This window comes from Pundamilia nyererei, unplaced genomic scaffold (assembly GCF_000239375.1).
Source record: "Pundamilia nyererei isolate P.nyererei 1_Seehausen unplaced genomic scaffold, PunNye1.0 scaffold00064, whole genome shotgun sequence".
Lineage (NCBI taxonomy): Eukaryota > Metazoa > Chordata > Actinopteri > Cichliformes > Cichlidae > Pundamilia > Pundamilia nyererei.
In genome coordinates, this window is record NW_005187465.1 from 1,269,065 (window position 1) to 1,282,355 (window position 13,291).

Genomic DNA, 13,291 nt, shown 5'->3' on the forward strand with positions numbered 1-13,291 from the left:
ACAAACTATATGCGTAGTTTGAATGTTGTGGCTGATCAGAAAATATGAGTTTAAGGTTTAGTTTGAGCTTCTGCTTTTGATTTCCACGCCTCTGACAACATTTAATTTCCAGCTGGAACACAGTTTATCCGGCCTTCCGGAGCTCGATTTATTGGAAGCCTCCAGGCGATGAAGGTCTTAGGACTGCACTGCTGTAGCTGGCGTGCAGACCACTGATGAATCAGCAAATCATTCTCAAAAACAGTTAGACACCCTGCCTCAAGTAGAAATCCTGATTCCTACTGTGACTGAAATGCATCATTTCATACATAACAGCAGGACACAAATCAGAGAAAACTTTAAGGTATTTATACCCATGAGGGGTAGTACAGAGTGCATTCAACTACATCCGCCACTGTAAAATACACAAAAGGTATGTGGAGCAGTAAAATATCAGGATATTACAACAAACTGTGCAGCTGCATACAAAAAGAAGCTACAATAGGTCTTTAGCTAACAACAGAAAAGGCACAATTGTAAAAAGCTGTGCATTTACTCCCATGTAATGCCTGAAACTACTTCAAGAAAAATAAGAAAAACATTCAAGCAGTCACATGTATATACACAGAAATCATATAGGAAACAATACCCTTTAAATAAGGTGACAAAAACTTGCTGTATTTACAATAAATACTTTGATGACCACACAAACAAACAAAATGTGGCTTCTATCCCAACTTATATTAAAATACAAGTTCCTTTCATGTACTTAAGCAAAGCCTTTCCCTTCTTCCACAAATACTGATCCCACTGAGTGAATGCCAAAACAGTCTTTGAAGCCTTCGTCCCAAAATTACAACTGAATGAAGCTGCTAAGAAATCTACATTTCTTATTCACATGTTCACATTTTGTTTATAATTACAGCACCTAGCTAAATTCATGATAGTTTTTGAATTATTACAAGTACACATCATAAGCAAGTCAGCTGTCGAGCGCACTGCTACAGACTGTGCAACCTAACAGTTTAAAACTAAAAATATGTGATGATTAAACATGATGGTCAATGATGGATTAAAAACAGTATAGATAATATATTTGACTTGCACATCCAAGTAGTTATTCTGAATAATGATACATATAGTGACAATTAGGGTGAACACAGGCCTTCGGTTTGCTTTGGATTTAGGAAAGTCACAATCTCCCGAATGCCATCTTCACAAATCGTGGTCTGAGGAGCTTTACTCAGATTTTCTCCTTCCTCTTTAAATTTTCTCCATGTCTCTGAAAAATAAATGAGAACTGATGTAAACCTGATACACACACACACAAAATCACAGTAAGATAAGTCTAAAATAATGATTTCAAAATCTGCCACAGAAATCAGTCGCTTCAAAAACAAACCTTCATCGAGTGTTGTGAGCAACGTGCAGTTCTCTGGATGATCCAAAATGTCTTTCCTTTGAATGTCGCCAATTTCCATTAATTGCAAAACGCCTGTAAGAATAAAGGACTCAGAGGAGAATCACACAGAGGTGCAGCCGTGCTGTATGTTTGTCTTGCTTTTCACATTTTGGAAACTATAACCCCAATTTCAGAAGAGTTGAGGGGAACAAAAATAAATAAAAACGGAATTAAATGATGTATTTTTCATAGAACGATAGAAAAAACATTAAACGTTTAAACATGTGACTATTTTACAAAAGTAAGCTTATTTTTAAATTCGATGGTAGCAACACGTCTCAAAAAACTTGGAACAGGAGCAACAATAGGTGGGAAAAGTAAGTTGTACTAAAAGGAAACAGCTGGAGGAACGTTTTGCAGCTAATTAGATTCATTGGCAACAGGTTAGTAACGTGCCTGGGTAAAAAGAGCATCTAGCCAAGGCAGAGTTTCTAAGACGTAGTCATCTCTTTTCATTCCCTGTGTGTTTATACAACACTCTGCATTTAATCATTAATAGTTATGAAACTCTGTTTCTCTCTCCCTCCCCTCACTTCCAAACAATCACAAGAGATGGATGTCCCTTCCTGTTTCCTGCTCAGTGGGAGTTTTTCCTTGCCACTGTCGCCAAGCACTTGCCATAGGGGGACGTGTAGGAGTGTCTTTCTAATATTGCAGCATTTTTACCTTGGTGCTACATAAATACAACTAATTGAACTGAAGGTAGTCACTAATCTGCAAAAACTGCAAATAGTGGAGCAAGTTCAGAATCATTTTTCTTGGTATAAAATTAAAAGATTTCATCATCTTAGTACATAATATCACCAAAAGATTCTGAGAATGTGAAGAAATTTCCGTGCTCAAAGGAAAAGGCCAAAAATCAGTACTGGAAGCCTATGATCTTCGGTATTGCATTAATCACTTCGTGAGCTCAGTTCACTGTGCCATCAACAAATGCAAGTCAAAGGTCTGTCATGCAAAGAGGAAACCACATGTGAACATGATCGAGACACATCGCTGTCTTCTCTGGGCTAAAACTCTCGAGGCAAAGTGGACAACTGTCCTGAGGTCAGATGAATCAAAATCAGAAATTTGTCTTGGAAAACATGGATGCCGCATCCTTAGAACTACACAGGAGGAGCTCGGTTTGTTGTCCAAAAGTTCAAAAGCCTGCATCTCTGAAGTATAGAGGTATAGAGGTGCATTAGTGGCTATGAGTTTGGCAGCTTGAAAGGCACCATCAGGCTTGCATCTCGGCAAAACAATGCTAAACCGCATACTCCACTGCAGTCCAGACCTTTCACCAACTGAAAACATTTGGCGTGTCACGAAATTAAAAATACAACAAAGAAGACTGTTTTAGCAATAATTTTATATTGGACAATAATGGGACAAGATTCCTCTCTTAAAAGTCCACACATTTATTGGCTGTCGTTAAAAGAAGAGAGGTGGTACACACTGGCAAACATTACCCTGTCCCAACTTTTTTTGAGGCATGTTGCGACCATCAAGAATATATTTTGATCTTAAAACTGTACATTTTCTCAGTTTTCACTTTTAGATGTTTTCTGTGATCTATTGTGAATAAAATATGGGTTTATGAGACAAATCACAGCATGATGTTTTTGTTTGCATTTTACACAGCATTCCCACTTTGTTCTAATTGGCTTTCTATTCTTTTTTGCTCTGTTGTCAAGTGTTAGGTGAGAAGAACGACAGTCGTGACACACACTATATCTTTAATATAAAGCTACGACTAAGCTGTATATCAAAGATGGATGTAACCACCATAAAGCTACTTTAGGGTTTGTGAACTACCAATTTAAAGCCTCAAGTTCAGGATTTCTTCTATTGATGTCTTGTTTTTAAACCAGAGCTGAAGGCACTCCATCCTCACGTGGTAGCTTGAACCACAAGGTAGACCCTCTTTTTCTCATAGATTTTCATGTGTTTTTGGTACAAATCAGAGAAGTTGTTATTAATAATTTAGATTTAAGGCACTTCTGCCGGAGGTTCAGGTCTGAGAGCTGGAGCAGTGGTGCAGCTTTTATGTACAGTCTATTGGAGGGAGTTAAGTTACACTCTCATAAAGACTGGAAATATGAAGAAAATAGCTTGGCTCAGGTAAGAGAATCTGCTGACCAGCACCTCTAAAATGAATGAAAGCCACTCTGTATGCTAAGTGAGTGATGATACTGAACAGTCAGGAAACCTGTACATGCTCACAATCTTCTCATCTAATACTCGGCAAGAAAAAATGAGCACGTTTGAAAAAAATGTTAACTTTTCCTATAATATAGCTCAGAGGAGCGGGTGCAGTACCTTCTATAGTGTTCCATACTTGTACTTCAACTTCAGCAGTACTTTGTCTTTCAACAGCAATGATCCTAACTGCGTTGGGTGAGTCAACATTCAGAGCTGATTCAACTTTATACACCAAGAGGTTATTTTTATGTCCGAGATAGCACTGGGTCTGGTTACTTTCAGCTTTAGTCTCTGGGGAAAACAATTAGGAGAGCGGTTGAATGGATGATGTTTACAGTCCATCAACATCAGATCTGTATAAACAGCCAAAGTATTGTTTGACTACCTGGACAAGTCTTGCAGCACTTTCCCGCTGATTTCATAGGATGTTGGCAAGGGTACTGGGTAGGACATGTGATGCGTTTGCAGTCCGATATCCCGTCAGTACAAGTGCACAGGATGCATTCCAGGACTTTACCCAAAACTGGGTGCCACATGTCTCCATGAGAGTATGTCTTGCCATTGTATAAACACGCTGAGAGAAATGGAAAACATTTGAGTGTTGCGCTACATATGGAAACGATTGTAAAGTTGTGAGAAGCATGTACATAAAATAAAATGCCTACAAATGATCTTTCTGTTTTGACAAAGTCTCACCTCTTTGGTGTTTCCTCTGCAACAAAATCTTCACGGTGGTCTCTGAAGCCCCTTTAAGGTTGAGTTTACTGAGACTCGAGCCTCTAGGAGAGGTCCTGGGTGCAGTGGCGCGGTTGGACCGCACCCTGCTCTGTTCTCCAGAGCACTGATCAACCGAATGCCTCTATGTAAAACAGAAGACAATGCCGTTATCCTTCATGTATTTAGCTACTGGAGTTACTTGCTTTGCCCCCAAAGTGAAAACTGAAGGAACATCAGAAGATGCCCCAAATCATTAAAGTTAATAACATTGCTAAAGACATCTGAGTCACTGCTTTTAGCTCATTTTTTCCCCTTTAAATAGGATGACAGTGAAGCTCAGTGCTGCGCAGTGATTGGGCCAAATGAACCACAGATTGTGCCTTTGTCACTAACAATCACAGCAAATGGGTGATTCACAAAGAATCTGAACAATATGATGCCAAGTTGGGCGGATAACTGCATAAGGGGAAAAAAATCAGCCTGCTTGCTCCGACTTTTGTCGTGATCACGGTGACACGGACGAGGACAGCTTACCAGATCCTGTTAGATTTCAAGCCCTGTAATTAAACTGCAGCTACTAAACTGGTGAGACCACTTTGCAGTCTTAAACTAAATTTAAATATAATTTTCAAATGCAGGCAAATTTCCCATGAAAGCAATCAGCAAAATACATACAACTCCTCTGTTTAGCTGATGGTTTCCATCCTCAGTTGATGAGGACCCACTGACGCCATGATCTAAGAGAAAAAAAGGGGAATGTAGATCAATATTAAAAAAACACTCTTATTAACCAGCTACATTGCTCAGCCCCTAACCTATATGTGAAAATCCTAAAATAGTGCTCCTTACTGCTTCATGAATTCCATCTTGGAAACTGAATAAAGGCATTTTGTCAGCTTAGAGAAGATTGACTACCTTTACACAGCAAACAGCAGGTATCTGGAACAGACGCCGGGGAGGAACAGGTGATAGGTTGGCAGGTTTTCAGAGCACAGAAGATGTTTCCATCCTGTGATAAGAAAAAAATCCAATATTAAGAAAAAAATGACATTCGAGAACTATCTATTGTAAAAAGTGGAATGAATTAGATAATATTATAATAATAACCATGCTGTGATAGCAACATGTATTTTAACAGCACATCATATCGCTACCAAAAAAGACAAATTGCTCTTTGTTCAGATACAGCACGGCAAAGAAATGTGACGAAAGCTTTTTTCACTGTTTTTAAACCTGTACCTGTAAGTTATTCACTGGTTAAATAATTGCTGTTTATTCTGTTTTGTACAACATTTTAAGCAAAAAGCACTTAAAAGCTTACGACATTAGCTTGTCATGCTGCTCTATATTGTAAAGTACACTTTGTATTATGTGCATGTCACAGCCAAAGCAAGACAGCAATGCATTTCACTTACAACTGCATAACACTGGCAGCTACTTCTTCTCATACATGCAATAACACTATACTTAAAAAAACACACCCCACACATGTATATAATGATTTTTCTTTACATATCTAACACTTCAGCATGAATTACATTGCAAAGGTTCTGAATATTCTCCTATTTCTTTTGCATTTTACATCCTTTTTACAATCACATGGAAACTCTCTCTGAAAAATGAAAACTCTTTATTCAGAAACTAAGAAATGAAAGTATCAAATTAGACTGAACTCACAGAGCATGTGCACATAACACACTGATTGCTTTGCTTGGATGGGAAGAGGTTGTGTTTGGTGAATGTCTCCCCGGGCTGATAAATGCTCCCATTATACCTGCAGGATTTCACCGAAGCCCTCAGCCCTGCAGGAATCCTCGGCTCGTCTGGGAGAGGGGGGAGAACACACCAAGCAGGACGGGATGCTTTAAAAACCACAACAGAAGTAGTTTCTCTCAAAAGCTTAAGCTGACAGTGTGTGACGAGTCAGTCTACCTGTGCATCTTGGACAGCATTGCTGAGGCTCAGCTACAGGGTTTTCACATGGCAGGACAGGGCACTTGATTGTGTTACATTTCACATGGCCTGTCTAAAAGAGAGCAAATCCCAGAATTTATAGGCTGCTATTTAAGCAACTTTGGCTTCTTTTGGTGTAATATCCCTTTAATGTATCAACTTTACCTCTGTGCAGACGCAGTGTATGCAGAACATGTACCCAAAAGGCTCTAGATAAGGATGCCAGCTGTCTCCTGGGATATATGTCTTGTCTTTGAAAGTACACACCAAACCGGACCCTGAGAGTTAAACAAAAAAAGATGAGCTGCTGAGAAACGCATGTGGCGCAGATAAACGGATCGGCAGAAAATAAAGACATTCACACTACTTCAGTACTGCATAAAACATTTTCCAAAGCAACTGTCACCTTTGAGTTGTGTAAACTGGGTTAAAACGTGGAAAACGTATCAGATGCCAAACAGCGGACTGTTCCCTAAGACTATTTAGAGAAACAGAAGTCATGATTTAACTTCTGCTGACTTCTGTGACAGCAAAAGAGAAAGAAAACTGTGCAGCAAACACGTTAATCCTAATATACGAGTCGCGGAATCCGAGCAAACTTTTCTCATTTGAGTCGCATTTTCATGCTTTTCTCCCCCTCCTTAACATTTAAAGCCCCCCTCAAAGACACGTTTGATCAGGAAAGAATAAGCATCAACAGTCTGCTCTTACCTTTCCGGGGTTTTAGCTCTGCAGCTGCAAACCAAATAATGAAAATGAACAAAAACATGGACTTCATTTCTTTTCTTGCTTCTTTTTTTTTTTTTTTTTTTTTTTTTTTTTTACATGTGCCCGACTGACTCTTCAATGCGCAATAAATATGTGTTTCTGCGGGACAGAAACTGCAGGACAGTGTGAAACAGGAATTTAAAAAAAAAATCCTACTTTTTTTTTGTTGGATAATCTATGGCGCCTTCTTCAGGAGACAAACAGGGATGGCATTAGAGTGGACGTATCACAAGTGAAACAGCTTAAACAGCGACCGCGTTACAGAAGTGGAAGAATGTCACTGTTTCAAGAAAAAGTGTCAGTTCCTCTCTTTAGAAAGTAGAAAGTACCAAAATTACGGCAATAAAAGCACTTAAATAATTTAACCTTGCGCTTATGTATTTGTAGCAGCGTTAATAGGAATTCCCTAAAAGCGTTTCTTTAGCTGTTTAAGACAGGCGCCGTTTAAAATGTGGATTAAACTGTTTTAATCTTTAACAGTGTGCTGGAGTTGTAGCAAAGAGGTTATGAACCAGGATTTCTGCTTTGATTATTCATAAAGTGATAAAAACAAAGATGTTTGTATTTTTTTTTATTAAACGAATCAGTAAAAGTGACCCTCTGTGCAAATGATCTTTCCAAAAGCTGCTTGGAAGTCACGTGTTAAAGCTACTGCTGTTCACTGGATATTTACTTCTTCCAGACCATTCTGTGTAATCGTCAGAGATGGCTTGGGCAAAACTTCCAAGCAGATCAACAGTTCAAAGTCACTTAAATTACCTTTCCTACTCATTCTAATGCGACAGGTCCATCTTGTCCACATTTTTAAAATCACTGGGCAGCTGTCATGTGATTGGCTAATTAGATGTTTATATTATCAAAAGGCTGAACAAGTGGAGTGGCCATGAAGTTTACATACAAAAACTATATTTCCTGGCAAAATCTACATACTTCTGAAAGATTTATCAGAAGAACCCACTGGTAACAGCAAAATATCTGCACAACTCTTTTTTGTTTTAACATTTAGTTATATGAAAGAAAAACAGTAAATCAAAGCATCGCTTTACATGTCAGTTTTGCAACAGAAGACATAGTAAACGCCAAAACCTCATACCAACCGTGGAAGGAGTATTGTAGTTCGTGGCTGCAATGATCAAGGAAACAATAAATTCACAACTGTAAAATATGGCCTGTATTTGTATAGCGCTTTACTAGTCCCTAAGGACCCCAAAGCGCTTTACACATTCAGTCATCCACCCATTCACACACTGGTGATGGCAAGCTACATTGTAGCCACAGCTGCCCTGGGGCGCACTGACAGAGACGAGGCTGCCGGACACTGGCGCCACCGGGTCCTCTGACCACCACCGGGTCCTCTGACCACCACCAGTAGGCAACGGGTGAAGTGTCTTGCCCAAGGACACAACGACCGAGACTGTCAGAGTCGGGGCTCGAACCGGCAACCTTCCGATTACAAGATGAACTGCAGAGAAAGACATTACCGGAGGATGTCAGAGCAGCAGCCCCTGACCTCAAGCCAAGGCAGCGTGTGTGATATAAAACAAGACATCAATAGAGAAAATGTAAAAAAGGAATTTAGTGCAAGTAGATACACTGTAACTGCCATTATGATTGGACAGTGATGTATCACAGTTGCTGATTTGATTATAAGATGTTTATGCATGTAGCTGTATTGAGTGAGAGCTATTCGCCCTGCTGAGAGAGTAGAGACGGGAGCAAACATACAAAGAACTAATACTTTTCTCCATTTATTAATACACGTGGGGATAAAACGATACAACCATGTTAAAAGAGACACTAAGATGCCGGGAACACCTGCATGAATTCTTGTTTGTAACAAACAAAAGAAATGAAATTTTAAAAAAAACAAACAAACCAAAAAACAAAACAGAGCACAACATCCTAAGAAGAAGTCTGGTACTCCGACTCCTATTATGATGCCTTTTGTAAGCAATCACATGGCTTTTTAATAAAACATTTACACTGGAGTTAAAGAATACACAGTCAGTGCAGGTTTACAGAAAGATTTCTAAAAGAGGGTTTCCTTATGTGACAGACAAAAATGGTATGCTTCCATCTTTACAATGTGACATAGGTTTAGACTGAAAAGAAAAATTCAACAAACCAAACCAAAACCTTGTTAAAATATGAGATTACGGCTTTAAAAAAAACTGTACTGGACATTTTGGACACTGTCAGTGCAGAGTTCAATTCTAACTACCTAACAGCTGGATTTTTAAAGTTCATCCTGCGCCGCCGTGGTTAAATCTGCTAAAAATATTCTGCCGTTATGGTTTTATGCATCTGAACACTCATATAACATGTTTATACTATACAGTTCACATGTGAGTGTGAGGCAAATGTTAAATGTGTTTAACAACCCAGTTCTCAGACACCAACACACCTGAAGATCCTCCACTGAGCAAGTTTTTAAAATTTTAGCACAGTCTTGGTCACAAAGCATGAGAAAACACTTGCTTGTTGATACATAAATTAAACGTTTGTACATCTGAAGTACAGGATATTGCATTATAGGATGAATGAGACACACATAAACGCACTTACGTGCTCGCACACGTAAACAGCAGACAGACAGACGGCAAACGTGCCGGAGACTCAAGAGCTGCTGCCGTGCGCCCCCGTGTCGTCCTCGCGCTTCTGCCGTTTCTTTGCTCTGATTGCATTCATGGCTTCTTCTATGGAGCGAGTGTCCCTCTTGTTGGCCACCGGCACTGGGACAGAAAACAACCAACACAATGACCAAAGAGAAAGACACAAAGCAAAGTGTTTCATTTCTGTAAGCCGGCCTCTACACTCACCACAGCCATAAGCCCTGTTGGCCTCAAGTGTATGTGCAGCATCTTTTGCAGCTGAAGTGCCAATCAGGTGACTGTACTTGTCTCTGTAGTTAGAGTTGGGGCATATTTGTGACTTTTCTGTCTGACTGGATGCTGCTTCTTCCAGTGCAGCCTGTTCCTGAAGTGACAAGAAAGGGCAACATGGTGAGAAATTCAAGGTAATCATCATCAAGCACCAAAGTGAAATGTGATCAAGAAGTTAATTTTTTTTAAATTCAACTTAATTTCTTTACCTCAGAGCCATAAAGTGCCTCCACTTTAACACAGAAGTAGCATAAGTAGCAACTACCATTATCACTGTTTCAAACTTTGCATATGTATGGTAGTGTTTTTTGGAAGCTTCTTAGAAGGTACATTTGTTTAGTCTCTACATATTTAAATTTAGGAATTATAACATTAGACAAGAAGAAATATATATACACACACATATGAAAAACAGAGGAGCACCAGTCTTACTTTTAGTCTGCGCCGCTGTTCTGCCAGTTTGGGGTCCCACTCTTCTCCCTTGCGATAGGCTTCCAGCTCCTCATCTGATGGAGCAAACTCCTGCCACAACAACATTTTCCCATCAGTCATGTAAAACTAAAAAGATTGTTTTCAGATCCAACACTGGATTTCAAAGCACTCGTACCTTCTTGAAAAGCATGACGTAACGGCTCTCTTCATCCTCCCCAAAAGAAAAAGACGTCAAACCAGCCACCTCTGCAACATCATGTCTGAGAGACAGGAAGAGATGAAATCTTAATAGTATCGACAAGTGGGGGAGAAATGTGTTTCAAGGCAGATAAATGCTTGTTTTACTTTTTAGTAATGAAAGAAAAATAGTATGTACAATATACTCCTTTCAATCTTCCCCATGGGATTGTATTTTCTTTTCTGTTGTGAACTGTCTTGGATGAAATCTGACACCTCTTTCTCCATCTGAATAAAAGATGCATGTGATAAATAGCAGGATTAATTTAGGGCGGTCAGAAAAGCTCTGCATCACAAATTCATTTTGTCTTAGATAAGACACTTAAAGGTCTCACCTTTTTCCTGAACTCTGCTTTCTTTCTTTTCTCCTCTTCTTCCATCTTCTTGAGCCTTGCTGCTTGCTCTTCAAAGAACAACAACTGATTTTTAATGTGTTTACTCAGGCATTTTAGTCCTGAAAACTTTCAGAGTGCCCCGCTGTTAAACACAGAACATCTAGTCCTACTGCAAAAACTGGTCGTTTTCCTTAATGACCCAAGGATAGTAAAACAACGGGCTTCCTGTAATCCCAAAATCACCAGGCATCAGTGACTCAGATCCTATTATCTGTTGCATGTCTGTGATGTTTTATACAGATGCACACTCTCTATAGTTAATTAAAGAGATTTGGTTGTGCCCATGTCCTCACTACAACTGAAAAGACATTTCTTTGTTGTTTATTTGTACCAACACTCCACTCAGTGTTGCCAGTGTTTTGAGCAGGACTCTTGAAAGCATTAAAAGTGCATCTACACAAACAAATATCTCATTTTTACTGGAGCCATATGAAACGTAAGAGTTACCGCAGTTCTTAGTACATGTGCTTTTGTTATAGCTGCTGACTGTAACTGTAAGCTTTAAGCAGCCTACACAGTATTTATCAATTAAAGGGAACCAAGGTAGGAAGCACATTCCCAGACCTAATAGTTAAGATTTTGATAAGATGTTGGGAGACAGAAAGCGTTAATGACCGGTTAATGACCGTGAATTCGAATAACTTGGGTTTTCAGGAAACTTGCATTTGAAAGCCGAGCATTGTGAAAGCTCAGAGGTAACTTAACCAGATGGCAAAGACGGACTGTTCTCGGCAGGTTTGCGTTTCAGCAGCTGCCCGTAGCTCAGACTTGTCTGCGACAGTCTGCAGCATGTTGTGTTGAGGCGGTGCTAACTCTTCAACCAGGTCAGCCGCCGTTTACTGAAAGCTGAACTGACCAATGGCAGCTCAAGAAATGCCTGGTTCGCCTCTTCTTTCAATTTTCACATACGTTTAAATCCCGCGTCACGTTCATTTAAACGGATTCAGACTAGCTTGACGCTATTCGCTGTTTAGGCGATACAATATGTACCTCGTGCCTTTCGTCGGCTTTCCTGGTCGCCGACTGTAGGAGGTTTTTCCATCGAGTTTAGGATTGAACCGAGGAGGTCCGCCATCTTGAAATGATAGCGCAGACCTGTAAAGGCTGTTTTTAGCTGCAGCTGTACAGGCTGCGCAGGCGCAGATGAACTGAGCCGTCTTCGCCGGGGCAAAATATCCGCATTTCAATTACACAGCGCCACCTTCTACCAGAAGGTTGTACTGCACAACTGTAGTGAAATCGATTCAGACTTCTGTTTCTCTAAATCGCAATTACATTTACCAGACCAAAAACAGTAAGCGCGTTGAAATACATAAATTGCTCTGTGCTTCATCTTGTTGCAGACAATCGCTGCTGGGCTTCTCATGCTCATTCTTTTTTTTAAATTTTATTTTCAATTTGAAAAATTGTAGCCGAAGCCCATTTCTCATTTGATTGGCCCAGTTTCTAGGTTTATATGTGTATATAAATATTTGTTTTGTTTGTGTTGTTTGGGAGGGCCAAACATGCCAGCAAATAACTTCGCATGAGCAGTAGAGGGCATGCTGTCCAATTATATATATATATATGTCTCTGTTATTGTTTTGTTAACAATCATTCCCTGCGTCACTGGACCAGCATGTTTTGTGCAGTTTGGAGTTTCCCAGCATCAGCAGTAACACATGAACTACTGCCATATTCAGAGGTGGGGAGAGCAGTACGTGCACAGAGGCTTGAACGTGCAGCAGGACAGACAGAACTGTTCTGCTTACCTTCTGTAATACAAATATATTAGATAGTCCTTTACCTTTAAATGCTACATTTTCTTTTGAAAGAGTCCACTCTCGTCTAAATTAACTGCTCTGCTCTGCCATAGGGGCATATCCTATAAGAACTAGTTTGTGTTTTGCATATTGACAGACAGTTACAAGGATGGTTTTTTTGAATAATAAACAAAAAGAAACTTCAAATTCTCAAGAGGCTGCAGCTGTTGATTATGCTGAGTGAACCGACAGTCCTGACCTTCAGCCCTCAGACTCTCATCACTCAGTGATGCTCTGCTATTGTGATTTGGACAGAGCACGCCAGACTCCTCCCCCGTGCTTCAACTGCTGTATAAATGCAGCACCAGCGCGTCAGCGGCAGTGTCTGAAAGCTCATTGGTACCCAAACATGAAGGGACTGGGCTTGGTTCTTCTCGTGCTTCTCCTGATGCTCGCAGCTGGGGAGGGTAAGGATTGAATGCATCCGCTTTGTCACAGTAAGAGACTGAAATGAAGCAAATCAAAATGTCGCATATGCTC

General features: G+C 39.9%; 2 protein-coding genes across 3 annotated transcripts; both read right to left on the reverse strand.

Moving 5' to 3' along the window:
- Positions 1-333: 333 nt before the first annotated feature.
- Positions 334-7,306, reverse strand: chrdl2 (chordin-like 2). 2 transcript variants are annotated; one of them, XM_005735456.1, is made up of 11 exons: positions 7,007-7,306; positions 6,461-6,573; positions 6,275-6,368; positions 6,020-6,165; positions 5,258-5,351; positions 5,018-5,079; positions 4,322-4,484; positions 4,011-4,199; positions 3,743-3,916; positions 1,382-1,474; positions 334-1,261 (listed from the first exon to the last, which is right to left on the reverse strand). In XM_005735456.1, exons 1-11 carry the CDS (start codon positions 7,071-7,073, stop codon positions 1,128-1,130), a joined length of 1,329 nt encoding a protein of 442 aa, XP_005735513.1. In that variant the 5' UTR covers positions 7,074-7,306; the 3' UTR covers positions 334-1,127. The 2 variants fall into 2 exon arrangements, with proteins under 2 accessions (XP_005735513.1, XP_005735514.1); XM_005735457.2 differs by lacking the exons at positions 334-1,261; positions 1,382-1,474 and adding an exon at positions 1,483-1,557.
- Positions 7,307-8,798: 1,492 nt separating this feature from the next.
- On the reverse strand, positions 8,799-12,166 carry spag7 (sperm associated antigen 7). The gene is made up of 7 exons (XM_005735458.1): positions 12,000-12,166; positions 10,950-11,017; positions 10,754-10,842; positions 10,553-10,637; positions 10,378-10,467; positions 9,883-10,039; positions 8,799-9,795 (listed from the first exon to the last, which is right to left on the reverse strand). Exons 1-7 carry the CDS (start codon positions 12,082-12,084, stop codon positions 9,680-9,682), a joined length of 690 nt encoding a protein of 229 aa, XP_005735515.1. The 5' UTR covers positions 12,085-12,166; the 3' UTR covers positions 8,799-9,679.
- Positions 12,167-13,291: the final 1,125 nt, after the last annotated feature.

Excerpts from the sequence above, each read along its gene's own strand:
- spag7 (XM_005735458.1), bottom strand. The coding sequence starts at position 12,084 with ATGGCGGACCTCCTCGGTTCAATCCTAAACTCGATGGAAAAACCTCCT. Across the intron at positions 10,040-10,377 it reads AACAGCGGCGCAGACTAAAA|GAACAGGCTGCACTGGAAGA; the intron begins GTAAGACTGGTG and ends TTGTCACTTCAG. Across the intron at positions 9,796-9,882 it reads CAACAGGGCTTATGGCTGTG|TGCCGGTGGCCAACAAGAGG; the intron begins GTGAGTGTAGAG and ends TTTCTGTCCCAG.
- chrdl2 (XM_005735456.1), bottom strand. The coding sequence starts at position 7,073 with ATGAAGTCCATGTTTTTGTTCATTTTCATTATTTGGTTTGCAGCTGCA. Across the intron at positions 4,200-4,321 it reads GCAGAGGAAACACCAAAGAG|CGTGTTTATACAATGGCAAG; the intron begins GTGAGACTTTGT and ends CATTTCTCTCAG. Across the intron at positions 1,475-3,742 it reads AGTATGGAACACTATAGAAG|GCGTTTTGCAATTAATGGAA; the intron begins GTACTGCACCCG and ends TTATTCTTACAG.